Below are 24,475 nucleotides of genomic sequence, written 5' to 3'. Positions count from 1 at the left end.
CACGATATTTCACGTGCTGTTATTTTATACATGATGCACTGGCAAGTGTTTCTTGCCTCTGCTTAGGCAAATTCATATTTATACAATCAATTCATTACTTACCCCATTATCACCCAAGATATCAAGCTGCTTTATGAGATCAGGAATGTTCACATCCTGTAAAATTAAGGACATGCATTCAAGTCAAAGACACAAATATAGGCTGCTGATTATTGCCACATTCACACAAACCCACAGAAGACATGCTAGGACCTGTACTTCTATCGGTTGTTTTCAATCTGGCATATGTGATTTTAAGCCTCTGCTCTGCTCTTTACAAGCTGAGTGAACTTGGGTAAACTACTTAATAGCTCATTCTCAATTTTGCTAGTGGCAAAATAGTGATAAATATTTCATAGGCTGACATTAAAAATGAAAGACTATATGAAAGAGTTGAGCATAAGAACTAAGAATAGATTCATTAACTTTTTTTAAAATTGACAATCTTCAAAAAAAATCAAGATTTCAAAATAAAGAAAAGTAATAGGTAATGACTATAAAGAATCAAGCAATTTCATTCCTATGAGTGCTATTCTGACCTGGTTGAATTTTGGCTGCCACATAGAAAAATACAGTGCAGCTCAATTTTTAGGTGTTCAGCATTAATCTAATCCTGTGGGAAATAGCTAATTTTTATTCTATTCCTTGAGTCAGTTTGAAGCAGCCAAACTCCACCAACAAGGTTTTTCTTGGATATAGTTTACAACACACATTGGATTAGGTTATTTGTGATTTATCTAAGCAAAAAATATCTAAGGAAAAGATAAAGTACACTGCTTTTTCATTGAATTAAATTGAGTTGAAAAATTGTCTTGGTTTATAAATTTTCACTTGGCCCAGGAAGGCAGAGGTATAAAAGCTTTGAACATGGTTTAGGATAAAAGACAAGGAAGCACTTGCTTCCTATTCCCCTCCACACACATCCCCACCCCACTTTTTATCTTGTCAGCACTACTGTGTCCTCTTACTAATGCTCTAACAGCAGTGTAGCAAAGCCTTGCCACCAGGAAAAGGAAGATCTAGCTCTGTCTACCACCCAGGTTGAGTGGAGGCAACTGAAGCAAGGACACTTGGCAGCTCAGAGAGGGAGCAGGAGGGGCCGTGCAGAAGGTCAAGGAGAGACCAGGACGAGCAGGAGGCACCCTAGCTTAATCTTGGGAATAGATGGTCACAGTGTTTCTTCATCACACTGAAGGGCAATCCATTTTATGGGAGACAGAGTCACCTTGATTCAACCTTAATATATGAAATCTATTCCAATGGCACTAAAGATAGAATTATTTTTTAGCTAACAAACAACATGTTATAAACCTTTAGCCATCCCCAAAGAGAAATCATACCTAAATAAACACATCAAAAGAGACAGTAGATTAGATGGTGTTGCAGTCTCTCCTAAGTCTGAAGTTCGATGATGATGACTTCCACAGCTCCAGTTACAGACCAACACAACATATGAAACGCAATAGACAGGTTTTTAAAAGCTGGCAGGCCTGAAATGCCTTTCTTGAAGCCATGAATTTATTTCCTATTTCCCCTAGGTAATCAAGGCTACTTATCTCTTTTTTTTTTTAAAAAAAAGATTCATTTATTTACTTGAAAGTCAGAGTTACACAGAGAAGGAGAAGCAGAGAGAGAGAGAGAGAGAGAGACAGACAGACAGACAGATAGATTTTCCATCTGCTGGTTCACTCCCCAAGTGGTCACAACGGCCAGAGCTGCACCGGTCCAAAGCCAGGAGCCAGGAGCTTCTTCCATGTCTCCCATGCATGTGCAGGGGCGCAAGGACTTGAGCCATCTTCTACTGCTTTCCCAGTCCATAGCAGAGAACTGGACTGAAAGTGGAGCAGCCAGGACTTGAACCAGCGTCCAAATGGGATGCTGGCACTGCTTTACTCATTACGCCACAGCACAGGCCCTAAGGCTACTTATCTTTTTTTTTTTTTTTTAAAGAAAGATTTGCCTTTTCTTTTTGCAAATCCTGTGACCAAGATGCTCAGAGCCTCTGCCCCTCGCCACAGACACAGTATGGTTTTTCAATGACAGGCATAAGTTAGGTTTTCTTTTTGTTTCTTTTTTTTTTCTGTTTTTTTTTTTTTTTTGGACAGAGTTAGACAATGGGAGAGAGACAGAGAGAAAGGTCTTCCTTTTTGCCGTTGGTTCACGCCCAAATGGCTGCTACGGCCGGCATGCTACACTGATCCGAAGCCAGGAGCCCGGCGCCTCCTCCCCGGTCTCCCTTGCAGGTGCAGGGCCCAAGCACTTGGGCCATCCTCCACTTTCTGGGCCACAGTAGAGAGCCGGACTGGACGAGGAGCAACCGGGACAGAATTTGGTGCCCCAACCGTGACTAGAACCTGGGGTGCCGACGCCGTAGGCGGAAGATTAGCCTAGTGAGCCATGATGCTGGCCAAGGCTACTTATCTTAATAAGTATTTTCATTCTGCTTGTTTCTTTATGTTACTTTGTTCTAAATAACCATGGATGTCTGTGCTCTTTGCTGTCACCATTTATACATGTCACACCTTTGTTTTGTTTCTGTTGTGTGGATTTTCTAATAGATGTGACTATTCTCAATTCCTACGTCCAGGCACTGAAAGACAACAATCAGACACAACTTCTAATTTCTGCAAACAAACAATTACATGTCTGCCTACCTTGACACCTTCTTTCATACAGTAGATCTGTAGAGCACTCACACCATCTGAGAATGGGTGGATTTGCAGATTAAATGGAGGGGATCGTCTCTCTCTCTCCTTGAAATACAGTGAAGAATATATGGGAGTTAAAAAAAAAAGCAACTGATTAAACACTAAAGCAGTTGTCTCTTTATGCTGTTTCAGCAGTTTATTAATATGCCATTTGGCAGAAAAATATAGCTCAAGATGCTCATGTTTAAATTTAATGGAAAAGGGCTGACTAGTCGACCAAAGGCAGAGGAGAATTTAGACGGTGTCATTCATCCTCACAAATATTCTGATCGGAGTAATACAGGGCAGTGGGATTCCAGTTTAAATGATATTCACATGCAGAGCTTACAGACATCACAAAGAGTGGTTTCGCCATTAATTTTTATGGTAGCTAACAGTCTTTTGCATATTCAATACACTCAAATTTTATGAGTAGGATATGTGGGCCATGAAAGATGATTTACTAAAGCTACCTCTTCCTCACTAAAGCTACCAACTGCTAACTCTTTATCCTCATCTAATTTGAAGTAGCTCTATGAGGAAACCGCCAGCAAAATAACAGAGGAATCAAATAGGAATTCTTTCTTCTAGTTTTATATATTAATATTCTGCCATATTCTGCAAGATACAATACAAATCCAATTTGCTCTGTTTTGCACGCTAAACAAAATAAAACGGAAGCTAACACGTGAAATTTAGTACTATTGAACAAAATATTCCCTCTAATGTTAACTTGGTTCTTAGCCTTCTTCTGCATAAATGCATCATGGACTAAGAAGCTGACTTATAAATTCAAATTTAACTGTAAATTAGTTTGCTATTATATAGCACATTTTGATATCTAGTTCTTAAAGGAACAGATAATAAGTGAGGTTCCAGTGAATGACAGAATTGTAATTTAAAAGCAATGAAATATTAAGGAGCTTTGAAACCTATTGAAATCATTTAAAAGTTACGTGTTAGTCTTTTCTACGAAGGCAGCAGTGTTGAAAAGGACAATCTCTGACCCAGCAGTCCAGAGCTGCACGAAGCCTCTACCACTTCCTTGTCACAGGACACGGGCACGATGCTTGTTCTCAGCTGCCTCAGCTATAAAATCTTGAGGGTGATGGTGAGGTCCAAATGAAAGTATGAATCCAAAATGCTTAATTGAACTCCTGCCCCCAATGTGCCTCAGTGTATATGAAATCATTAGGATTATAATTGTGATGATTATCAGCATTTTCTTACTTCTAGCTCTAGGTTTCGAAATTCCAGCAGCTCATTCTGGTCTCTGGCATCCTGTAGTTCCTGTTGTAACCGGTGATTTTCTGCCTCTTGCTTTTCTATCTAATAAAGTAAATCCTAAAGTTAGATGAGCATTGTTAAAAGCAACTACAGTTTAGCAAAGCAAGCATGGACAGCATTCATTTACTCAGTGAGTAATCATCTAGACCATGAAAAGTATTCCTAAGGACATGTATACAAAATCAGTCTTCGGCTTTCTTTCTAGCTATTCTTGGACTGGCTTTTTTTGAGCCACAGAGAAAAAAAAATGCTAGAAATCTGTGTTCCCGGGCATGAAGTCCAGGGCTTCTGTGAATACTGATCTGAGCATACTCACTGTGCCCTTAGAGAGGGCAGAACAGGGCATTAGAACCAGAGGAAGGGTGAAAATAAGGAGCATTGACACTTCTCATTTCTGGAGATGGCAAAGAAATACTTTCTTAAAAACAGCTTGCAATCTATAGAAAAATTTGCTGAATTTGATTACCTAGGATAAAGTCGAACTCCCTCATCTGAAATTCAGGACCCTGATAATGTGGTCACCACCTAGCTTTACAGCTTGAAGTGTCACTGTCATCCCTATACACTCTCACGCACATCCATGTGTGATCATGCATACACGGAAATCTAGAAATTCTGATCTACTCTGTGGACAGACTATTCAGGAACTTTCTATGTACTCATCCCTCTGCCGAAAAAGGACTCCCTACTTTATTTTCTATCTGCGGAAGTGTTCCATCTCCTTCCCAAGTCTACCCATCCGGAAGCAATATCTCCTCCTTTGGTTTTCCTCTAGGACTTCCTTAGAAGACCTCCAATGTAACCTGATGCAGCATGGAATTAAGTTGGTTGCATACAAATGTGTTTTCCCTGTAGGTAAGTCTTTTTCTGAATCATCTTTAGATTTTAGGAGACCAGAAAATTTGTATGAACTGCAGTTAGTTTTGGATTTCCTTTGACATTAGTTGTGTGTGCTGGTGCTATGTTCAGTGACAAAGTCTTGAATTTAGAAATATAAATGATATAAACCCTTGAATTTAGAAATATGTTGTTTTGAGAGGCAGGATGAATGGATGGATGGATGGATAGATAGATAGAAAGAAAGAATGTTCCCAATATGCTGGTTCATTCCCCAGTTTTGCACAATGGCTAGGACTGGGCTAGGCCGAAGTATGGAGCTGGGAACCCAATCCAGGTCTGCCATACGGGTGTTGGAAACAGCTCAAGCCATCACTGCTGCTCTCCAGGGTATGCATTAGCAGGAAGTTAGAATCAGGAGCCAGAGCGATTTACTCAACCCAGGAATTTGTATATGACATGTGAGAGTCTGAACCACCAGGCAAAATGCCTGCCCCAAGGTGTGTGTGTGTGTGTGTGTGTGTGTTAATAATAGAATGATCTTGTGTGTGTGTGTTAATAATAGAATGATCTTACTTTGTCAAATGTATATGTTTGAAATATAATGTTCAGCTTGATTATTCTTTCTGTTCTCCATTTATTCTTAGAAGCCAAAAGTACTTCCTCTCTTGGCCTCCCAAAAATAAAGAGTAAAGGAAATCAGAAGCTATAGAAGGGGGTCTATTTTTTATTATAAAGAGATGAAATAAAACTGATTACTGGATGTCTCTGAGACTAATAGGAAAATAAAGGTGGGAAAATAGAAATTGTGACAACAGTGTGGTCAACTCAAGGGTTTTTTTCTTTTTAATTTATTTTAACTAGGTAATTTTGGTCTAATGAACTTTCATATGTTTTTTAAAAGTTACTTGGATTGTAAAGGAGAGTCTACTCCCTAGAATGGGTCAGTGATGCAATAATTGGGGATACTGCTGGTTTTGGTGATTAGTGAAGCTCTTGGATCAGTGATTCTCAGATTACAATTCATAGAACAGGACCAATGTCAAAGAAGTTTCTTTATATCTGTTGTGTCAAGGAAAATATAAGATTATTTTACAATCTTTTACTAAGTTTGTGAAAAGTGAATTCCAAAGGAGAAGCCACCTTTGAAATTAAAATGTTCTCTGCTATATTTACTCATTCCAAATCAAAAGTCTGTGTTCAGCTAACCAAAACTAATTATGTCTACTGGGCCTACACCACACTTTTGCACGTGGGTTTGTTGACTGATTTCCTGGATGCACTATTTTGTGCCTCAGATGCATTTCAAAAACATCCCAAGATTAGCAAAAGATCAAAAGTGGGAATACAGTGAGAAGGTATAACGGCTTGCGGCATGGTTTCGTAGTCATATTCTCTCACTTCTTCGAACAAAGTAACAAGTGCGACCTATTCATAGTGTTTTTTGGAGCATGGACAACCATGTAGGATGTGCACATATGTGTACATATATGGACCTTATCTCTACCGTATATATAGATAGATAGATAGACATAGATAGATTTGGAAAGCAGATGGGCTTGTCTCAGGGATCGCATCGTTCGGGTCTGCACGACGCCCAGCACGGAGCCATGCACACACGTGCCATTGACGTGACGGTGATGGCGGTGGCAGGGATACAGCGGAGCACACAGCAGAGGACAGAGCAGCGCCACAGAAGCCTCCCCTTGCCCTGGCCCCTGTGCCACTCCTGAGAACACCCCCTGCTGCTCCTGGATCTCATTTTCTCCTCTGCCCCACTAGGGTGTTGCGCCCAACATACCTTTTCTAAAAGCTCCTGGTTTCTCTTAATGAAAAGTTGTTTATCTTCTACCCAGTGTGAATCCTGTTTGACAAAGAATATCGCGCAGTCAGCATTTCAGAGTGGCGGGAAAGAGCATGTGTCGTCAAACCACCTTGCCAGAGCTGTCCTCTTTCCACCCCGTTTGTTTGCCTGCCACCGACTGGTAAGTGACGCCCACCCCTGCCAGCTCCTTCTCCAAAGACACTGGGGCCAAAGGTGCCAGGAAAACCTCAGCTCCTTTATCATCACCACTCGCTACCTCTACCCTTTTCCGTATGAATAATCCAGGACCAGCCTTCTGGGGGCTCAGAAGTGACCACACAGGCAAGAAGTGACAAGGGTCAGAATGCACAGAGGCTAGGGACATATGGATGGAGAACATCAAAACGCAGAGCCGTAAATGTAGCGGAGAGGCAGAGAATGCAGCTGCAGGGGTGGGCCTTGGTCTCAGCACTTTGGTGACAATCCTGGGCTATTTGGACAGAGTTTTCTTCCTCTGTCATTCTCTCTCCTGCCCAGCCTCGTTCATTGTTGTGACGGGGTTCACGCTCTGGCCAGAAAAACACCAGGGATAGAAATAGAGGGTGGAAGCCCCTGACACAGTTGGGGGAAGGTCACTGTGGAGAGCCAAGCCATGTCCTGGATGCAGCCCATGCACGGGGGGAGCTAGAACAAAGTCCACTGAATTATCTCCAACTGCTTTTTGCAGAAAAGCCAGCAACCAGATGCCTACCTGCCCTTTCTGGGCCAGAGTCGCTTCCAGATCTTCAATTTTGGCTTTGTACCTCTGCACCTCTGCTTGGAGCTGTTCCTGAGCCTGGTGAAATAAAATTCCAGAACAACAATGGTCAGTCAACATTTTTTTCTTCCTCTCATGTTCCTCGACTAGAAATCGATAAGTGAGAGGAAGAAAAAAGAATTTTCTATGGCATAATAATCTTTCTAAACCATCTTCATGATTTAAATTTTTGCTTAAAATTCCCCATGGCTCCCTTTATGGCCAGGTTAATGTTAAAACTCCTTAGCCTGGCATCCAAGAACTCCCATTTGCTATCTAGTCCTTTCCTACTACTCAACACAGATTCCACCCCTTATCTGCCGATGAAATCCTTGTTTCCAAAATATGCCTTGTACCTCTCCACATCTCTACCTGAATGGAAAGCCTTGTACCATCTGGTCTTTTCATTATATCACTGCCAATTTTGTGCTCTACATCTAAATCTTAATCAATCTTTATCTCAATCTACCACCCATCTGTCTACCTATCATGGGGAATGTGTGTTGTGAGCACACATATGTGCTTCTCAATAACTATGGACACGGATCCTGAAAAGAATCACCTTGCTATATTACACTGTTTAGTCTACTTTTTTGTTTTTAGATTATCTTATCTTCCATGTACCATCAAATTTTCAGTGAAAAATTAGGCTTTTTTTGTTTGTTGTCTTCTCGTACACATATATTTTTCATTATTGTCTCATGATAAGGGTAGGCTCATTTTGTATAAAGTTAAACACATAAGCAATAATAAATATCTTCTAATTTTTCATTATGAGGAATATTTCTTTGGACTATTAAATATTATATTTACCTTTATCAAGTAAAAAGTCTATGTTAAATTTTGCTAGTATATTTTAACCTTAAATTGGCACTGATTAGGGGCCAGCTCTGTGGCATAGAGGGTTAAACCTCCGCCTGCAGTACTGGCATCCCATGTGAGTGCCTGTTCAAGTCCTGGCTGTTCCACTTCTGATCCAGTTCCCTGCTAATGCTCCTAGGACAGCAGCAGAAGATGGCCCAAGTGCTTGGGCTTCTGCACCACATGGGAGACCCGGAAGAAGCTCTTGGCTCTGGGCTTCGGTTTAGCCCAGCTCCAGCCATTGCAGCCATTTCAGGGAGTAAACCAGTGGATGGAAGATATTTCTCTCTTTCTCCCTCTCTTTCCTTTTTTCTCTGTATCTCTGCCACTCAATTTCAAAAAAATAAATAAATCTTTAAAAAGGCACTGATTATAACTGATTTTGCCTTATAGCAAAGTGAGATTGTTTTCATTGGTTCTCTTTTATCTATATTATCTATTTTTGCACTTCTACATTCTTTGAGTTTACCCTGTTGTTCTTTTTCCAACATCTCCATTTCTTTTAGAGTATTTTGTTCAGAAAGGTAAGCTTTTGGCTTTAATGGTAAGAGATAATCAAAAGAAAACCTTTTATCAGATGGGAGAATCAGATGAGAAAGGGAGGACTGGTTTCTGCAATACTGCCTCTCAAAAGCCAAACAAGGTATATGCTATTATCAGGACTGCCTACCAGGGGCAGGGCACATGCAGCCCTTGGGCCACATAAGATGTGTGAAATCATTTGGTCTGGCCCTGCAAAGGCCATGCCAGGCAAGACTCAAAATTCAATTAATCTACAGCAGGCTAATTTTTTTAAAAAAAGATTTATTTATTTATCTGAAAGTCAGAGTTACACCGAGAGAGAGAGAGGAGAGGCAGAGAGAGAGAGGTCTTCTATCTGCTGGTTAACTCCCCAATTGGCTGCAATGGCTGCAGCTGTGCTGATTCAAAGCCAGGAGCCAGGAGCTTCCTCCGGGTCTCCCACACAGGTGCAGGGGCCCAGGGACTTGGGCCATCTTCTACTGCTTTCCAAGGCCATGGCAGAGAGCTGGATTGGAAGTGGAGCATCCGGGACTCGAACCGGCACCCATTATGGGATGCCAGCACTGCAGGTGTCGACTTTACCTGCTACGCCGCAGCACCGGCCCCAAGGCTGATTTTTAAGTTGATAATTTTGTATGGCCCATGAATGATGTTATAATCATCCAGACGGCCCTTGACAGAACAAATGTTTCCTACCTCTGGAATGTTGGTAAAATATTTAATGAACATGGGTGTGAAGAATCACAAATACTGCAGTATTGGCATCCACATGAATACACACAGGTACATCCATTTCTGTGTTGGTTTGCCTCTCTATTCCAAATTACAGAGATTTTGTGAATCCTTTATTTTTATTTATTTGAAAAGGAGGGAGAGAGAGAGAAAGGGGGAGAGAGAGGTTTCATCTGCTGGTTCACTCCCTAAATGCCCAAAAAAGCTAGGGCTGGACCAGGCTGAAGATTGAGTTTGGAACGCAGTCCAGGCCTCCCACATGGATGACGGGGACCCAGGTACTTAAGTCAACATCTGCTGCCTCCCAGAGGGTGCATTAGTATGAAGCTGGATTGTAAGTGGAGGTGGGGCTTGAACTCAGACTTCCAATATGGGATGTGGGTACCCCAAGTGGTGATTTATCCCACTGCACCGCAATGACCACCCCCACAGTGTTTTCTAAGACATGTTTACTATGTTTGTGTGTGTGCATGTGTATACTTTCATGATACCACTTAAACACATGGAGTTGTAACATCTATCCTTGCCCAGTAAACAACTTACAGTACTTCCTTCAACACACACCCGTGTATTATAGACACTCCAGAAAAAAGGTGGGAGAATATTACTGGATGGTCATGCTCCCTCTTGTCTCATGTAAACTAAGCCATGAGGCACTTATAGCATACTGGGAATGGCTTTAAAGCCTAGGTTCATATTCTAGCTTTGTGATGTTTGGTTTAATCTACGTAAGCCAAATTTAACTTCTACTTAGCTATGATCTGTTTTGCAAAATGGAGATAATTATAGTACATAACTCATAGAATTGCTTTAGGATTACACAGGTAATATGAGGAGTCTTCAAAAAGTTCATGGAAGATGCATGTTATGAAAAAATGATGCACAGATTTCATTTTTTCTTTGCATCAGAATAACTTATTTTTAGTTCCACTTTTTCTTGAACTTTCTGAAGTATCCGAGTACATGTAAATCGCTCAGTACAATTCATGGAACACGGCAAGCACTTAATGAATGTTAAGTATTAGTAGCATATGTGCTTCCTTTTCTTTTCATTCATTTTTCTTGATTTTTTAATAGATTTTCAAGAGGCCTTTAATAATGGAAAGAATATCTGACCCAGTATGAATTGAGTTGGAATCCCAGCTTACTAGTTGTATGATCTTGGGTAATTCAATTAACCTGAGTCTCAAATTCTTCTTCTATAAAATATGTTTCTCACAGAGGATACACAGGGTTAATAGCTATTGGTTATATGGTATTGTCTGAGAGAACTCTTGGTAAGCTCGCAAATACAGTACTTTGCACAGAAACTGGTAACCATTACTTTTGAAAGATAAAAGTTCTTTTTCCGAGTAAGAAATTTTAAAACTGGATTATCAAAATCCATTATTGTCTAGCTTTGAAAATGTAAGTTTTCAAAAAGCAGAAACTATACACTCAACACCTTTAAAGGAACAAAAGCATCGATCTAAGCTGGTTCAAATGTCTCCAGATCCAAGGTTTACTGACATGAAAGGGCTAACAGCTCAAAAGCTGCAGAGCAGGGAGGGCTGCCTCCTGATAGTTTTTGTGTTGATGGCCCTTTTATTGTGCCGCTGCTGCAAGCTAGTTCCGAGCACTCGCCAGAGATGTGCACTAACCTTCGCTTCTCGTTCAGCATCAATGATACCTCCCGTCTGCTCCTGCAGGAGGGCATATGCTCTCTGGAGGGCCTGGTATTCTTTTGTCAGTTGTCGAAATCGTAGCTCAGATTCTTCAGCTGCTAAGCCCTTGAGGTTAAAAACACAGCCAAAAAAAAAAAAAAAAAAACAGTGTTGTATTCAAGACCAGTGTTCACTATGAAACACTAACATGTGTCCACTTCTAAAAGAGAAGTCTTATTTCTATTCAATTTTTTAATTGGAGCAAGAGAGTGGGTGTGCTGGGGCTAGGCTCGGGCTGAGGCTGGGAGCTGGAAACACAAGCCAGGTCTCCCACGTGGGTGACAGGTACTTAGTTACTTGAGCCATCACTGCTATCTCCTAGGGTCTGCATTGACAGATCGCTGGAGCCAGGAGCTAGAATCAGGAATTCTGGGCACTCTGATACAAGACATGGGTATTTTAAGTGCTAGAGTAAACTCCTGTTCCTTAATATTTAATTTTAAAGTGTACCTATAGACATATGCACTATAATAATATAAAGATGGACCTTGCAAAATATGAAAGTATTTAATGAAAGAAGTGTTTACTTATTTATACAGTTCTGACTATTACCCATTTTGGCCTGGGATGTCAACCTATTTTGGACTCAAATGAGTTTTTCCCAGATTTTGGATCTAAATTTGAGGAAATTGTTACACAGAGCTTTGCTCTCTTTTCAGTACATTGATATTCAACAACTTGTTTCCCAGATGAATTACAAAAAACTGGTTTGCAGTTTTAGGTTTGAAATTTCAGGGCATAACACAGTCACCAGGGAATTTTATGAAAATGCAAGAACTTGAATCAGGAGTTGTGCGGGAGAGTCAGGAATTCTCACTGCAGTTGAGCCCCTGGATCATTCTATTGATGGTGATGCACAGATTACACTTTTCTAAGCACTGCCTTAGACTTATCCAAGAGTCTTGTGAACATATTCTTTGACTCTCACCTTCCGTAAATGAAGAATTTCAGAAATTAACTTTCATTTTGAAAGAAATCTTCAAGTTAAGAACTGAACAGTAAAGAAGTTTCTAAGAGGGTTACACAACATAGGAGAAATTATTTTTCAAGACAAAACAAAACCAAGAGTGGTATCAAAATTGGTCACTATTATGCGATTACTTTGTATTGTTCATAATGAAATGGAAAGTGACATGTTCTTTCTTTTAAAGGAAAGAGTCGGTGACAATAACATCCAGTTCTAGAGATGTGGACAAGCTTACTTCATCCAAGTCATCATCAGGAGTAGCTGGTGTGCGGTCTGTTCTAAATGAGGCCATGGATGATGTCTCTGAGTCCATGGAGTCCTCATCATAGCCAATGAATGGGTCCAGAACGGGTCTCTAGATAGAGGAAATATACATATTTACTGATACAACTGAAAGTGGAGAAAGTTGACAATTTAAAACAGTGCCAACTGGCATACATGTAAATGAATATAGAAGGCAAGGATCCTTCGGTGTTTCTTTGATGAAATAAAAATATAGGACCTATATAATTTCAATATAGGTTTAGACCATATTATTTCACTTTTGAAATATTCAACAGAGATTCATTAATATCTGGCTCTATTCACAGAAACATTACAGCCTCCTTTATACTTCATTTTAAAGCAAGAGGAGTTAATGTGATTTACTCTTCTTTGTATTTAAAATATAATCAAGGTACTTTGAAAATCCAGGTATAATGGGATGGTCATATCCTAAGTATTATCATTTCATTCTATATCCAAATCAAATGATGTACCTAGTAAGAACAAAAACAAAAATCAAATAAGTAGACAAATTAAATAACAAGACTTTGTGAATTACAAAATGCTGTCCAGATATTGGTGGATTAGCAGTGTCATTATCAATAATATTGTGCAAGTGAATAATGAAAACACATTGATGAGTTATAGGATGTGCATCAGCCTGCAGTATTATTCAGTAGGAGACATCAACTAACATTTATTGCTTGCTTATTTTTGGAGTATAACTCTCCAACTTGTCAGATGACCCTTTCCACATAAGACCTACTGCCTTCTCTATTCAGAGAAACTAAAACTCTTTTAGGTCAAAATCCACAACACAATCATTCTTTGACTTCTGAGAAATCTCAGAAGAGATTTATTTTCTTCAGCAAATAAAGCCGGTGATGGACCACAGGTTTGCAGGAAGATTCCCTGACAAGCCTCAGCTCTCTGGCTGGCTGTGGCAAATGCCTGCTAACCCACTTTTCTCATTACCTTAATTGGCTTGGAACTTCTTCTATGTTTTCTCCTACGGATGAGCTTTTCTCGGTCCTGCAAAACAGATGGAGCTTTCAAATCTAGAGTTGGTACATATTTCTTTAAAGCTTATTTATTTTTTTTGTAAAGACAGAATTGTTTCCCCTTAAGGCATTATATTTAAAATAAGACTGGGAGGTGGAGGGGGGGTTAAATTTTGGCAACTTTTGGATATGTATTTTCAAAGTAAGAACATTTTATTTTTCTTGACAATGATGTGGAGTCTCGCAAGTGCACCATTCCCCTCATCTGACTCCTCTGTTTTCCGCTTGAAAATCAACTAGCTTTTAAATAGCTATTTTCCTGAAAGCACTGTTCTTCCATTTTCCCAATCCCAAAGTTAATTTAAATTTGTGTTAGAAAATATATTGCTTCAAAATACCATAAAACCTCATTCTTTTGAGTAATTTGAAAGCATAGACAGCTGTCTTTTGACAGTTTTTGAATCCTTGCATGGACTTGCAGCCCCTGACAATAGACAGAGAACAAAGAATTGGTAGGTTGGAATGCACTGTTTCATTTGTTGCTATTGTTTTCAATTCTTTGGAAAACTCAATACCTAGAAATAATAATAAATTTCTTGGTTCAATCCTGTTGTGAATGGAGATGTCTTGGGCATTTGGCATTTACCCACTAAAGTGCTCTATGTATTTACTGCACAAAATTAAACTGGCTGGAATAAGGAATAAGTGTTCTCTAAATAACATGCCTAGCTGGCGCTGCGGCTCAGTAGGCTAATCCTCCACCTTGTGGCGCCGGCACACCGGGTTCTAGTCCCAGTCGGGGCGCCGGATTCTGTCCCGGTTGCCCCTCTTCCAGGCCAGCTCTCTGCTGTGGCCTGGGAGTGCAGTGGAGGATGGCCCAAGTCCTTGGGCCCTGCACCCCATGGGAGACCAGGAGAAGCACCTGGCTCCTGGCTTCGGATCAGCATGGTGCGCTGGCCGCAGCGCGCCGGCTGTGGCGGCCATTGTAGGGTGAACCAACAGTAAAAGGAAAACCTTTCTCTCTATGTCTCTCTCTCACTGTCCACTCTGCCTGTCAAATAAATAAATAAATAAATAACATGCCTAAAGAGCCCCAAATTCTGTAAGAAATTCACAGCTTTAACTCAGAATGTACAAAGGCAGGAAAGTTCCTGAGCTAAAGAATCTTAGAGATTTATGGGTTATTATGATGTAGTATTGAAGTGAAAGATATGGCTCCAGACTACATTTGAAAAATAGTCTTGATTAAGCCAGTGATATTTAGGCTTTTTGATTTCTCACCCTTATAAGTAAACATATTTTGATCATGCAACTTCAATATGTCTCTTTTAGAATATATTAATTATGTATTTAATTAATCCTTCTAATCTTATATACACATTACAACACACACTCAACAAAGAACTTTTTAAAAGGACAGACTTCAAAAAATTATACACAGAAGCTATACTTTTTCCATCTCTTGACAACAGTGAACCATCCCGCTCGCCCTACTCTGGAGACTTCTGACAGAAAACCCCATTGCTCGTTCCTTCTGCTGCTAGGCCTTCGCTTGGTCTTGAAGTGAGAGTGACAAAAGATGTCATTCACAGAATAAAGACAAAGAGGTAAAGAAGAAAACCCCAAGACAGCCGGAGTTTACAAATGGGAGTGATAACTGCTCTGTCTATTCAGTAGGTACTGAAGTAATCATCAGAGAAATCTGGCCTGGAATTTCCCTCCCATAAGGTAATTACGGTATTGCTGCCTATTCAACAAATGTTAATTAGATGGCATTAGTGTGCTAGATACTACATTAAGTGCTGGAAAATATTGGAATGTGATCCTGTTATTCTAGGCAAAATATTTAATCTCTAAGTATCAGGATCCTGGTATACTGGAAGGCAGTTCAAACACATAGTCACTCTACCTACTCACTTATGTAGTAGTGCACTTGAAAGTACTCTTAATGTGCTTTGCAGTTATTATTTGCAACTAGATTAAATAACAAAGGATTATATTTGAAAAGGTATAAAGCAATTTAATAATATAAAGTATCTTTGGAATATAGTCTCTTGAACATAATTACATATTGAACATTTGAACTTGGGCCTCTAGGAGAAATCCAAAACTATTAAAAACTTCCAGTGTGTGTTGATTTGCTGGCTTCTTGTCTTTGGGAACAGCTTAAAGTTTACAGATTGATCCAGACCTACCCTTGTGAGCTCATCAATAATGTTCTGTTGCTCAATGACCTGCAGTTTAAGAAACTCTGTCTCTTGTTCTTCATTCGCTTGGTCAAGGTCATTCAGAGATTTTAATTTCTTCAAGGGTGGATGGGAAGTTATTTTTTCTTTCTGGATTGGAAAAGAAGAAAATACAGGTAGAGTTTTTAAAAATCCCAAACCTTCACTGTTGGCATAAAATATTGGTATAATATCTGTGAGATTCCATGTAAAAATGAGTGCTGTGCAGAATACAGACACACCGACTAAAACCCTTGAGTATATTTGATCTGTTATAATGCATTGAAATTGTTGGGGATTATCTGAAGATCTCTCTAACTGTATTAGAAGTCAGTTAAAGAGTACATTAGCATATCACTTGTTCATACATAATACAAGTGATGGTATCTGCCTCGCAACTACTACTAGATCCTTGCAGTTGAGGTGTTCCTGCTGTCAAGGTGTGTAAAGAGCATGCTAATGACATCTTTGAAGGAGGTTTCTGGGGCTGAGGAGTTTCTGAGCTTCTGGAGGGCATGTAGATTCCTGGAAACACTCCTATGGTTCTGCAAATTTAGAAACCCCATAAACTTCAGAGCCAGCAGACTTCTCTTGCCTTCTTCCTTGCTTACATAAGGGGAAATCCAAATAGCATTGTATTTAGAAAATAAGCAGAGAAAACAGTCGGGTGACTGGAGTAACCTAAGGAAGGGCGCTCCAGTTTTGCAGAGTCACAATACAAACCATTTCTAAATTTTCCTTGGTAACGGCTTTCAGTTTTTCTTCCATGCGCTGCAAAGACACCATCAGTTCATCATTTCTCTTGGCGAGGCACTTGTTCCTTTCCAGGAGAGGTTTACATTGCTTTTCCGTTTCCCGCACGCGTTTTAACTGGGAAGAAATAAATGAAAATTTGTCTCCTGTGGTTGGGGGGTGGGATTTGGCACAGGGAGAATCAACTGGTGAGAATGACCACCCCTCCATCACCACCTTTGCCTTCTGCACTGTGTCTCAGGGCTGAACACCGACATCGCAGTCCCTCATGGAACGGATCACTTGCTTTGTTTCCTATTCCCTCTGATGGTTTTTCATCAGTCTTCAAACCCGCTATCAATCTGTAACGTTAACAGGTGCTGCGGAGATACTGCTTATGGAAATGCTGAGGATAAAAGTCCTCCCTGTTGGATTGGCTTTCTCTCTAGCAGTTACTCCACTATGCTCAACTCTGAGCACTGGACTTGGAATGACCTCTCATTGGCTGAGAGAGACAAAGTAGCTCATCCATTTCACAGTCACTAAGCAATGCAACCAGGACCTGAATCCCATCCTGATGTCTCCAAAGCCTGCTCTGTCCCAGAGATGTTGCTAGCATCCCCTGACTCACAATACGCTTTATTTTGGGCAAAAATCCCATGAAATTTTTGAATCACATTGATGTTTATCTTTAAGAATATCCAATCCTCACCAAGCCTAAGTAAAGTATGATTGTATTACGACCACTCACAATCAAGAGGGACAATACGTACATTCTCATTTGCCTGGTCATTCTAAGGTAGACTGTTTCAACCTCTGTACCCTTGACATTTGGGCCCAGATATTTTTTGTTGTTAGGGGCATTCCTGTATGCTGTAGGATGTTTTCCAATATCCCTGGCCCCTACCTACTAGATGCCAGTAACACCCTGCCAGTTGTGACAACCAGAGATGTCACCAGATTTTACCCAGATCACCTCTTGTTTAGAACCACTGATCTAAATTTATATTTGCTGTCTTGGAAGTAATTGTTAATAGTTCTACCTTTTACTCTCCAAAGCCTCTTGGTTAGATAATATATTTTATGATCATCCTATACATAACAGGCTTCCAATAATTCATCATTTTCATATGAATGATTCTGAATGTGGGTATGCCTGGGTGGTAGAGCTACCAAAGCAAGGAAAGAAAAGGTGTAAATCAGAAATATCTGGACAGAGTTTTAAAAACACTCCCTCTTGTTCTTGAGAATCTGACATTTTAGGAGGTTGTGACAGGGGAAACATAACTATCTATGAATGTTTGAAAGAGCTCTCATTGTGATTCATGAATAGCATTGCAACAATTCTATCTTCAGTCTCAATTTGAAATTCTCATTTGACATTAATGACCAAAATTGGGATTATTTTTCATAAATAATTTGACTTAATCTGCAATTCCTGAACTTTCATCTCTGAATCATTAATATTAATTACTGAGTGCATAAAAGGATAAATAAACTACTTCATTAGGTTCATTATATTAATCTGTGCCTCTTTGGGAGGCCAATGACATGTGCTTTAAAAAATTACATTTGCTTAATACATACAATTCATATGAAATGTATATAAACACAAAGAAAATAACTAATTCTTTCATATATCAGAGTCCTCTAGTACCCAATAAAATGGTTCTTTAAAAGACATACCCAATATATAGCAAAGGAAAGTAGAAAGCAATATATATGTATATATATATATGTATATATGTATACACAGATTTATGCAAACACAAGAAAACCTGATATAATTCAATTAATAATAAAGGCTTTAAATCAAGAACTATAACCAGAGAAAAATTTCATAGTGGTAAAAGGCTCAGTACACTAAAACATGTAACAAATATTAATTTATATGCATATAGTAAAACAATTTCAAATATATATGGGCAAACTGAAAGAAATAAGAGATATAGACAAATATGTTAGGAGAATAAGCAGACACAAATATGAGTAAAGATATAGAAAATTTTAAATAGGACAAATGCCAATTTGAATAATATATTATTCATTGAATAATAAAATATGAATGAATCTTACATGCTATACAATCACAAATATCATGCTAAAGAAAAGAAGCCAGACACAAAAGAAAAAATATTGCATGATTCCCCTGACAAAAATGTTTACCAATGGCAAGAACCATCTATGGCTAGAGAAGTTTGAGTAGTTGTTAACTTTAGAAGGATGGTGAGGAGGGGTCACACAAAAGGGAGGTCCTGAGATTCTGGTAACTTTCCACTTATTCATCTATTTGAGGGTTATAAGGATGTACCATGTTGTGAATATTTATTAATGTGTACTTTTTTCTGTTATGTTTTACTTCTAAAGCTTCATATATACTTCTCTAACACAATGCCTAACAGGAAAATAAAGTAGAAACATTCTGATGTAACTCACCAATTCATTTCGTTCATCTCCAAGCAAAGTATTCCTGTCTTCTAATTTTCTTATAGTGGCATTCAATTCAGCTATTCTCTTCTGATTTCTTCTCAAATCCTACCAACGAAAATTAAAATGGTTATTTCCTTGATAACACTTTTCACTTTTGAAATACTGCTCATAAAATTAATTGGCACAGTTCTCTTTACTGAGAGTAAAATATTCTCTTATTCAGAGAAGAATAATTATCTACTTTCCCCCCTAATATTCATGGTTTGGATTTAGGAGAAATCCTGGTTGAAATTACAGATGAATTCCCTTGTAGCAGTTAGACCCCAAAGGCTGGGCTCATGGGCAGGGGAGCAGCAGAAGGCTGAATCAGCTTTTCAGAGCTGTGTCCTCTGAGACCAGGGTTCTGTTGTAATTACATGAGATCAAGGAGCAACTCTTGTGTCATGGATGCATCTTGCTCCCCACTGCTTACACAGATCTACTGCTATCCACGTAGCCAAAGAGGGGACTGGGTAGGAGCTGGGAATGGGCTTGTAAAGTCCTGCATCTCCCTAGAGAAAAGGTCAGAGTGAGAAAAGGTCAGTGTGTGACCTTCATGTATAAAAAGCAGCAGTTGGTAGGAGAGGCTCTGCTGGTATATTTTTACCTAGTGCAACTGGCTTTCCTACTGACAAAATTGCCACAAATCACTTTGCACACAGCAATCATGGCTTGCCTCTCGGCTAGTCCATAGGATTATTATCATATGCTTGCAATTTTATTATCATCTTACATTTTGTTAGTGCAGTATTGTTGACACAGCAGTTTCACACGTATTATATCCCTAGAGTCACAATACTCTACAAGAGTCAGCAGAATGGGTAAAAATCAGGGAGATTGTTACCTGTTTGAGCTTTCATGTTTAGAATCAATAAATCAAATATATTACAGATATATGCTATTTTCTCCACAAGTATGACACGTTGCAGGTGTCAGTGATAGAACCAAAGCATACATCTGCTAAACCCTAGATCAGTACTGTCTCTACCTCCCACAAGGATATATATATATCTTGACTATAAATATTCTTGAATACCAATTCTTGAATTATTCATCACTTGGTACTAAGTAGTACTTTAGTAGAACTCATCTCTATTCTTAAATAACACATTTTCATCTTTTTAGCAGCTAATAACTTGAAAGGTATAGATGTGCTAGCAAACTACAGACAAGCCCTATTCCATCATTGCACTTTTGAAAATAATTTCTTATATAAAGTGTTGAACATCAAGGGAAATAAGTGGCAAGTTCAATAAGGCTAGAAGCTTTCACAGGATGAGCATAACCGGTTTAGTTTCTCATACAGTTATACATTTTGATCCCTTTAAATGATAACCTTCTTTATCAATTTCTAACCCAATTGTTCGCATAAGAGAAAATGATTATTCTTGGCAAGAGGTAAAATATTTCCATCCAATTTATGATTCTTATAATAGACTTAAACTGGAAAGGTATTGCTTGCCTAGAAAATTCTATGAGGGATTTAAAGAGAGCCATATTTTTCACGTGATCTACTAATGCAGCACAGACCACTTTTGCTGTCTATCAGTTTAGAAAACCCTCTTCCCAAGATACTAGCTGGTGGTATAATGGGAGGTAAAATTGATTTCTTTGTAGTAAAAGGAAAAGTGCTTAAGTGAAAAGAAAAATTTGGAAGCTAAATAAAAGATGACTCCTGAGTTCTGAACTTCAACTTGGACAGACTTACAGGACTGCCGCAATGTTCAGAGCCGTCTCCTGCCCTTCCTGGGATTTCCCGTTTCGGACTGCTCATGTTACACTCAGCCTCCTTGACTAGAAAGAGTTGCTCATCCAAAGCCTCCTTCTGCAGCTGGAGTTTCTGTACATAGCCTGTCTGGGTCTCCAGTTCCTTTTCCAGCGAAAAGATGATCCTGTCCTTGGCTTTGATTTCATCCATCTGAATTAAACAAGACCCAGAATATTCTTATTTAACAATGCTGTGAAGAAATGCATTTTCATAACGGTATGAGTTTAACTTCTTTCTTCTAAATGAAATCAGGAAAAAGTGGACATAACAAGTGTACTCAATTCATGAATACATTGAGCAACATTGTGAAATGAACGGCTGTTGAGGTTAATTAGATGTCAAGGAGAGTCATTTTTCTCTCTAGCATATCCTGTGTAGATGTTTTCATTCAATAGATTGCTTGAAATGGTCTACACTGGTTAAATACGGAAAGCAAAGGCAAACTTTAAAATAGGTTATTAGTGTAGATAAAGACAGACACTAAATACACCACTACAATGTTTCCTAGCACATTTGTGTTGCTTTCTCTTCAAGGAGAATGGACATTTGAGTTCAATTCAAATAACAACTGTCACAGTTAGGCCACTTACAACTGAAGAAACTGCAGAGTTCCCAGTGACTGAGTCATCTGCTAAGACTAACATGTTTGTGTTCAAGTAGTGAATTTGGAGAGGAGTCCGTGCACAGTTCATGTCATGTGGCTCTTTCCACTCCCATTCATATTGTACAGCAGCCAGCTTTTAGCAAACTTTCTGCCCTTACGCTCAGAAAATGCTGGTTGGGACTTGAACAGGGATGGAAACACGTGGCTATATTAGACACTATCTCCCCTCCTTCATCTGTGGGATATATATGGTGATTTCAACACTCACTTCTGCTAAGCCTGATCATGTCCTCAAAAATATTTCTCAAAGCAGAGCCAAAGGCATTGGATACCAACTGATCAGCGTTCCACTGGCATGGAACCTTTCTGCCATTCCTGGATGAGGGATAACAAAGTGACTGTAAAATAGACAGCCCGGTCATTGACAGTAACATTTCTTCTCATTTTACTGTATTCTATGCAAATAGTCAATATGCAAATAGGGAGAAGATATCCAATACAGACAAAATTTTACCATTTTCCTATTTCTCAAAATAATTCTTTACAAACAACAATTCACTTTCTATAAATCTTTGTTGTGCTGTTTAGGCAAGAAAAAAATATTTGAGGCAGAAATTACATTACATAGTTTCATATTTTCCAAATATCTGTGAGCTTTTGCCACCAAGTCACAAGATTAAACTTTAGGTCAAATTTGGGAGGGCATTAAATTCTACATGAGCCTATGGTGTCATCTGATAATTTGTAAGTAATCATTACTGTCCTGTTAATTCTGGAATACGAATATCACTTCTAGTTTCTATCTCTTTGCAGTGAGTCCACTCCTATTCTTAACTGGGTAGTGCACTTATCTGTCAAACCTGTCATCTATAGTGTTATATACATTTTAATTTAGCACCCAATCTGCCTGTTCCTAATTGATTCTGATGTATCCTCTCCCTGACTGAGCTCGATTCCATTACTTCCCACATACACTCCGATCATCACCATCATCATAACTGAAATATATCCATCTTTTAGTATATCTAAAGCACTAAAGTGAGAAATTTACATACTTCATCTCATTTCAGAGCAGTCTTATTCAGTAGATTGTTATCACTGTGTTATAGATGACGACAGGTGACCTGAAAGGTTTAAAAGCTGGCTCCAGGGAGCAGGTGCTTAGCCTAGCATGTAAGATGCCTATAAAGCACACTGAAGTGCCTAAGTTGGATTCTTGGCTCCAGCTGCTGTTTGGAGCTTCCCACCTGAGAGTTAGTTGATGATGACTCAAGTAGTTGAGTCCTCTCTGCCTCTCAAATTTAAAAAAAAATTAAAAACACTCACAAAAAATTTTGGTGGTAGTCATCTGCTAGTCAGTATTGAAGCCTGATTTTTTAATTCACTCTTGTGATACTAGAGGCCCTTCTCAGGCATTATGCTCCTCTTGCTTCAAGATTACCCATCTTCCAGCATTTTCCATGCTGGTTTTCAGTGGAGTATCTTAGTAATTATTATTGTGGTAATTCTATTGCGTGGTGGTTATAAGCACGCTCTCTCATCTCAGAATAGTGAATACTGACCAAAGTTATATTTCCTAGATGGAAAGGGATGCATAGCAGAATTCTCTGAGGGAACTTCCTAAACAGAACAGCTCCCATTTCCCTCCCTTCCAGTTACAAAAATGGAATTGGGGCATGGGGTAGGGACAGGATAAGGAAGAATGAATAAATGAAGACGAGTACATCTGTTTTATTGAAACAGTTGTCTATGTTATTCTGTTTTTACCCAATTTTCAAACCACTTTTCAAGTGGCATAACTTCTAAATTGTCACTAAGAGGGATTTTCTGGCTACTTAATGTATGCGTTGATGAAATGATGTCACGGAAACAATTTACAAATCAACAAGGGAACATATTTGCAAATTTTACATTGAAAGCCCTTAAGAATCAAAAATACTTAATGCAAAACTTCCTTTTTCATTACTTACCTGCTGGCTTCAGAGTTCACAGTCTTGATTCTTTCTTCATCAGTCATTATTGTTTCAGAAACCAAAGGCAGGGCAGAACCAATATGTCTGCACTGTGTTTGGTCTTTATTATCAAAAAAAATACAACAGAATGAGCTGCAGATAAAGCATGCAAAGTGTAGCAAAGGCAACATTTCACAGTCACATTTTACTGCAGTGCAAAGAACAATATACATCCTTAGTTTTTGAAAGTGTTCCATGATACCTACTTTTAACTTAAAATTGAAATCCTAGAGATATCATCCAAGGGACATAATGGAAATTCTTCAAAAACAATTACTTAGCATTGCTTGACACATGAGGGAAAGTATAGTTTCTCTTAAGAAGATACATTTTCTAGTGAAGTAGAAAGTACATTCTAACAGGTGATGGCTTATTTGATAAGTTAAAACTAAACTTTAATGCTGAATATCTGAGTATAGTAAATGTAAAGGTTTCTTTTAAAATAGCTGGGCAATTTCAAGTTAGGGCATTACAGCTTTCAGACAATTGTTCCATTTGTTTTGTTTTTAAGCATGGTAAAAAAATTCATGTGACTTTTGGTTATTTGTTAAAAGGAAGGCAACTTCAGGGGTTGAAGTAAGTCTTGGAAATTGTGAAAAGCAAACAAGTTACTTAGGAAGGACACACAACTTAAAATTTATAACGGTTCCTGTTGTAAGTGGCCCATGTTTATTTTGGGGAAAAGACCAGTTTTTAAAATGACTAGGGATTTTGTGTCTCTGTGTCCTGTTTCCAGACAGTATTCTTAGAAAATCGAATGGCAAATCACTTGAGATATTCACAGTGGCTGCCATTTTCACACACAGGGAAAGCTGTAGCTACTTTGCTATCCCCTGTAAAACATCCAGTAACACTTTACAAATGGAAACCCCACAAAACAAGCTGACTTCTGAAGAGCACATAATTTAGAATATTTTTGCAGATATCCAGGAATGTAGGTGTTTTCTCCACACATGTGGTCTGGGAGAACCTCAAGTTCATTTGAGAAAGGTGATTCCAAAATTGCTTACATTTGCAATCCATTTTTGGCCTGCCCTTAGCTTTCCTTAGATCTCCCTCCCTCCCTAGTGATCTAGTTTGTATTTTAAATACAGCACTAGACAAAAAGTGTGCACTGTTTATTAGCACCCACTAACAAGGAAACACCGGAAAAATAAACCCCACA

The 24,475-nt window shown here is 38.9% G+C and overlaps 1 protein-coding gene across 2 annotated transcripts in view; it reads right to left on the bottom strand.

Moving 5' to 3' along the window:
• The window catches only part of JAKMIP2 (janus kinase and microtubule interacting protein 2), a 59,023-nt gene that overhangs the window by 22,336 nt on the left and 12,212 nt on the right, over nt 1-24,475 (bottom strand). Inside the window, exons 3-14 of one of the 2 annotated variants that reach the window (XM_062189727.1) lie at nt 20,635-20,844; nt 18,894-18,992; nt 16,449-16,595; nt 15,696-15,836; nt 13,475-13,531; nt 12,471-12,590; nt 11,206-11,334; nt 7,406-7,489; nt 6,652-6,714; nt 3,957-4,055; nt 2,694-2,792; nt 103-156 (exon numbers count right to left, since the gene is read on the bottom strand). In XM_062189727.1, the coding sequence (XP_062045711.1) occupies nt 103-156; nt 2,694-2,792; nt 3,957-4,055; nt 6,652-6,714; nt 7,406-7,489; nt 11,206-11,334; nt 12,471-12,590; nt 13,475-13,531; nt 15,696-15,836; nt 16,449-16,595; nt 18,894-18,992; nt 20,635-20,844 (1,302 nt within the window). The remainder of the gene's footprint in view (nt 1-102; nt 157-2,693; nt 2,793-3,956; nt 4,056-6,651; nt 6,715-7,405; nt 7,490-11,205; nt 11,335-12,470; nt 12,591-13,474; nt 13,532-15,695; nt 15,837-16,448; nt 16,596-18,893; nt 18,993-20,634; nt 20,845-24,475) is intronic. The other variant, XM_062189728.1, reaches the window with a different exon arrangement.

The sequence above is a fragment of the Lepus europaeus genome, chromosome 4 (genome assembly GCF_033115175.1).
Source record: "Lepus europaeus isolate LE1 chromosome 4, mLepTim1.pri, whole genome shotgun sequence".
NCBI lineage: Eukaryota > Metazoa > Chordata > Mammalia > Lagomorpha > Leporidae > Lepus > Lepus europaeus.
The sequence above is the reverse complement of the archived record's forward strand: the minus strand, read 5'-3'. Positions and strand labels throughout refer to the sequence as shown.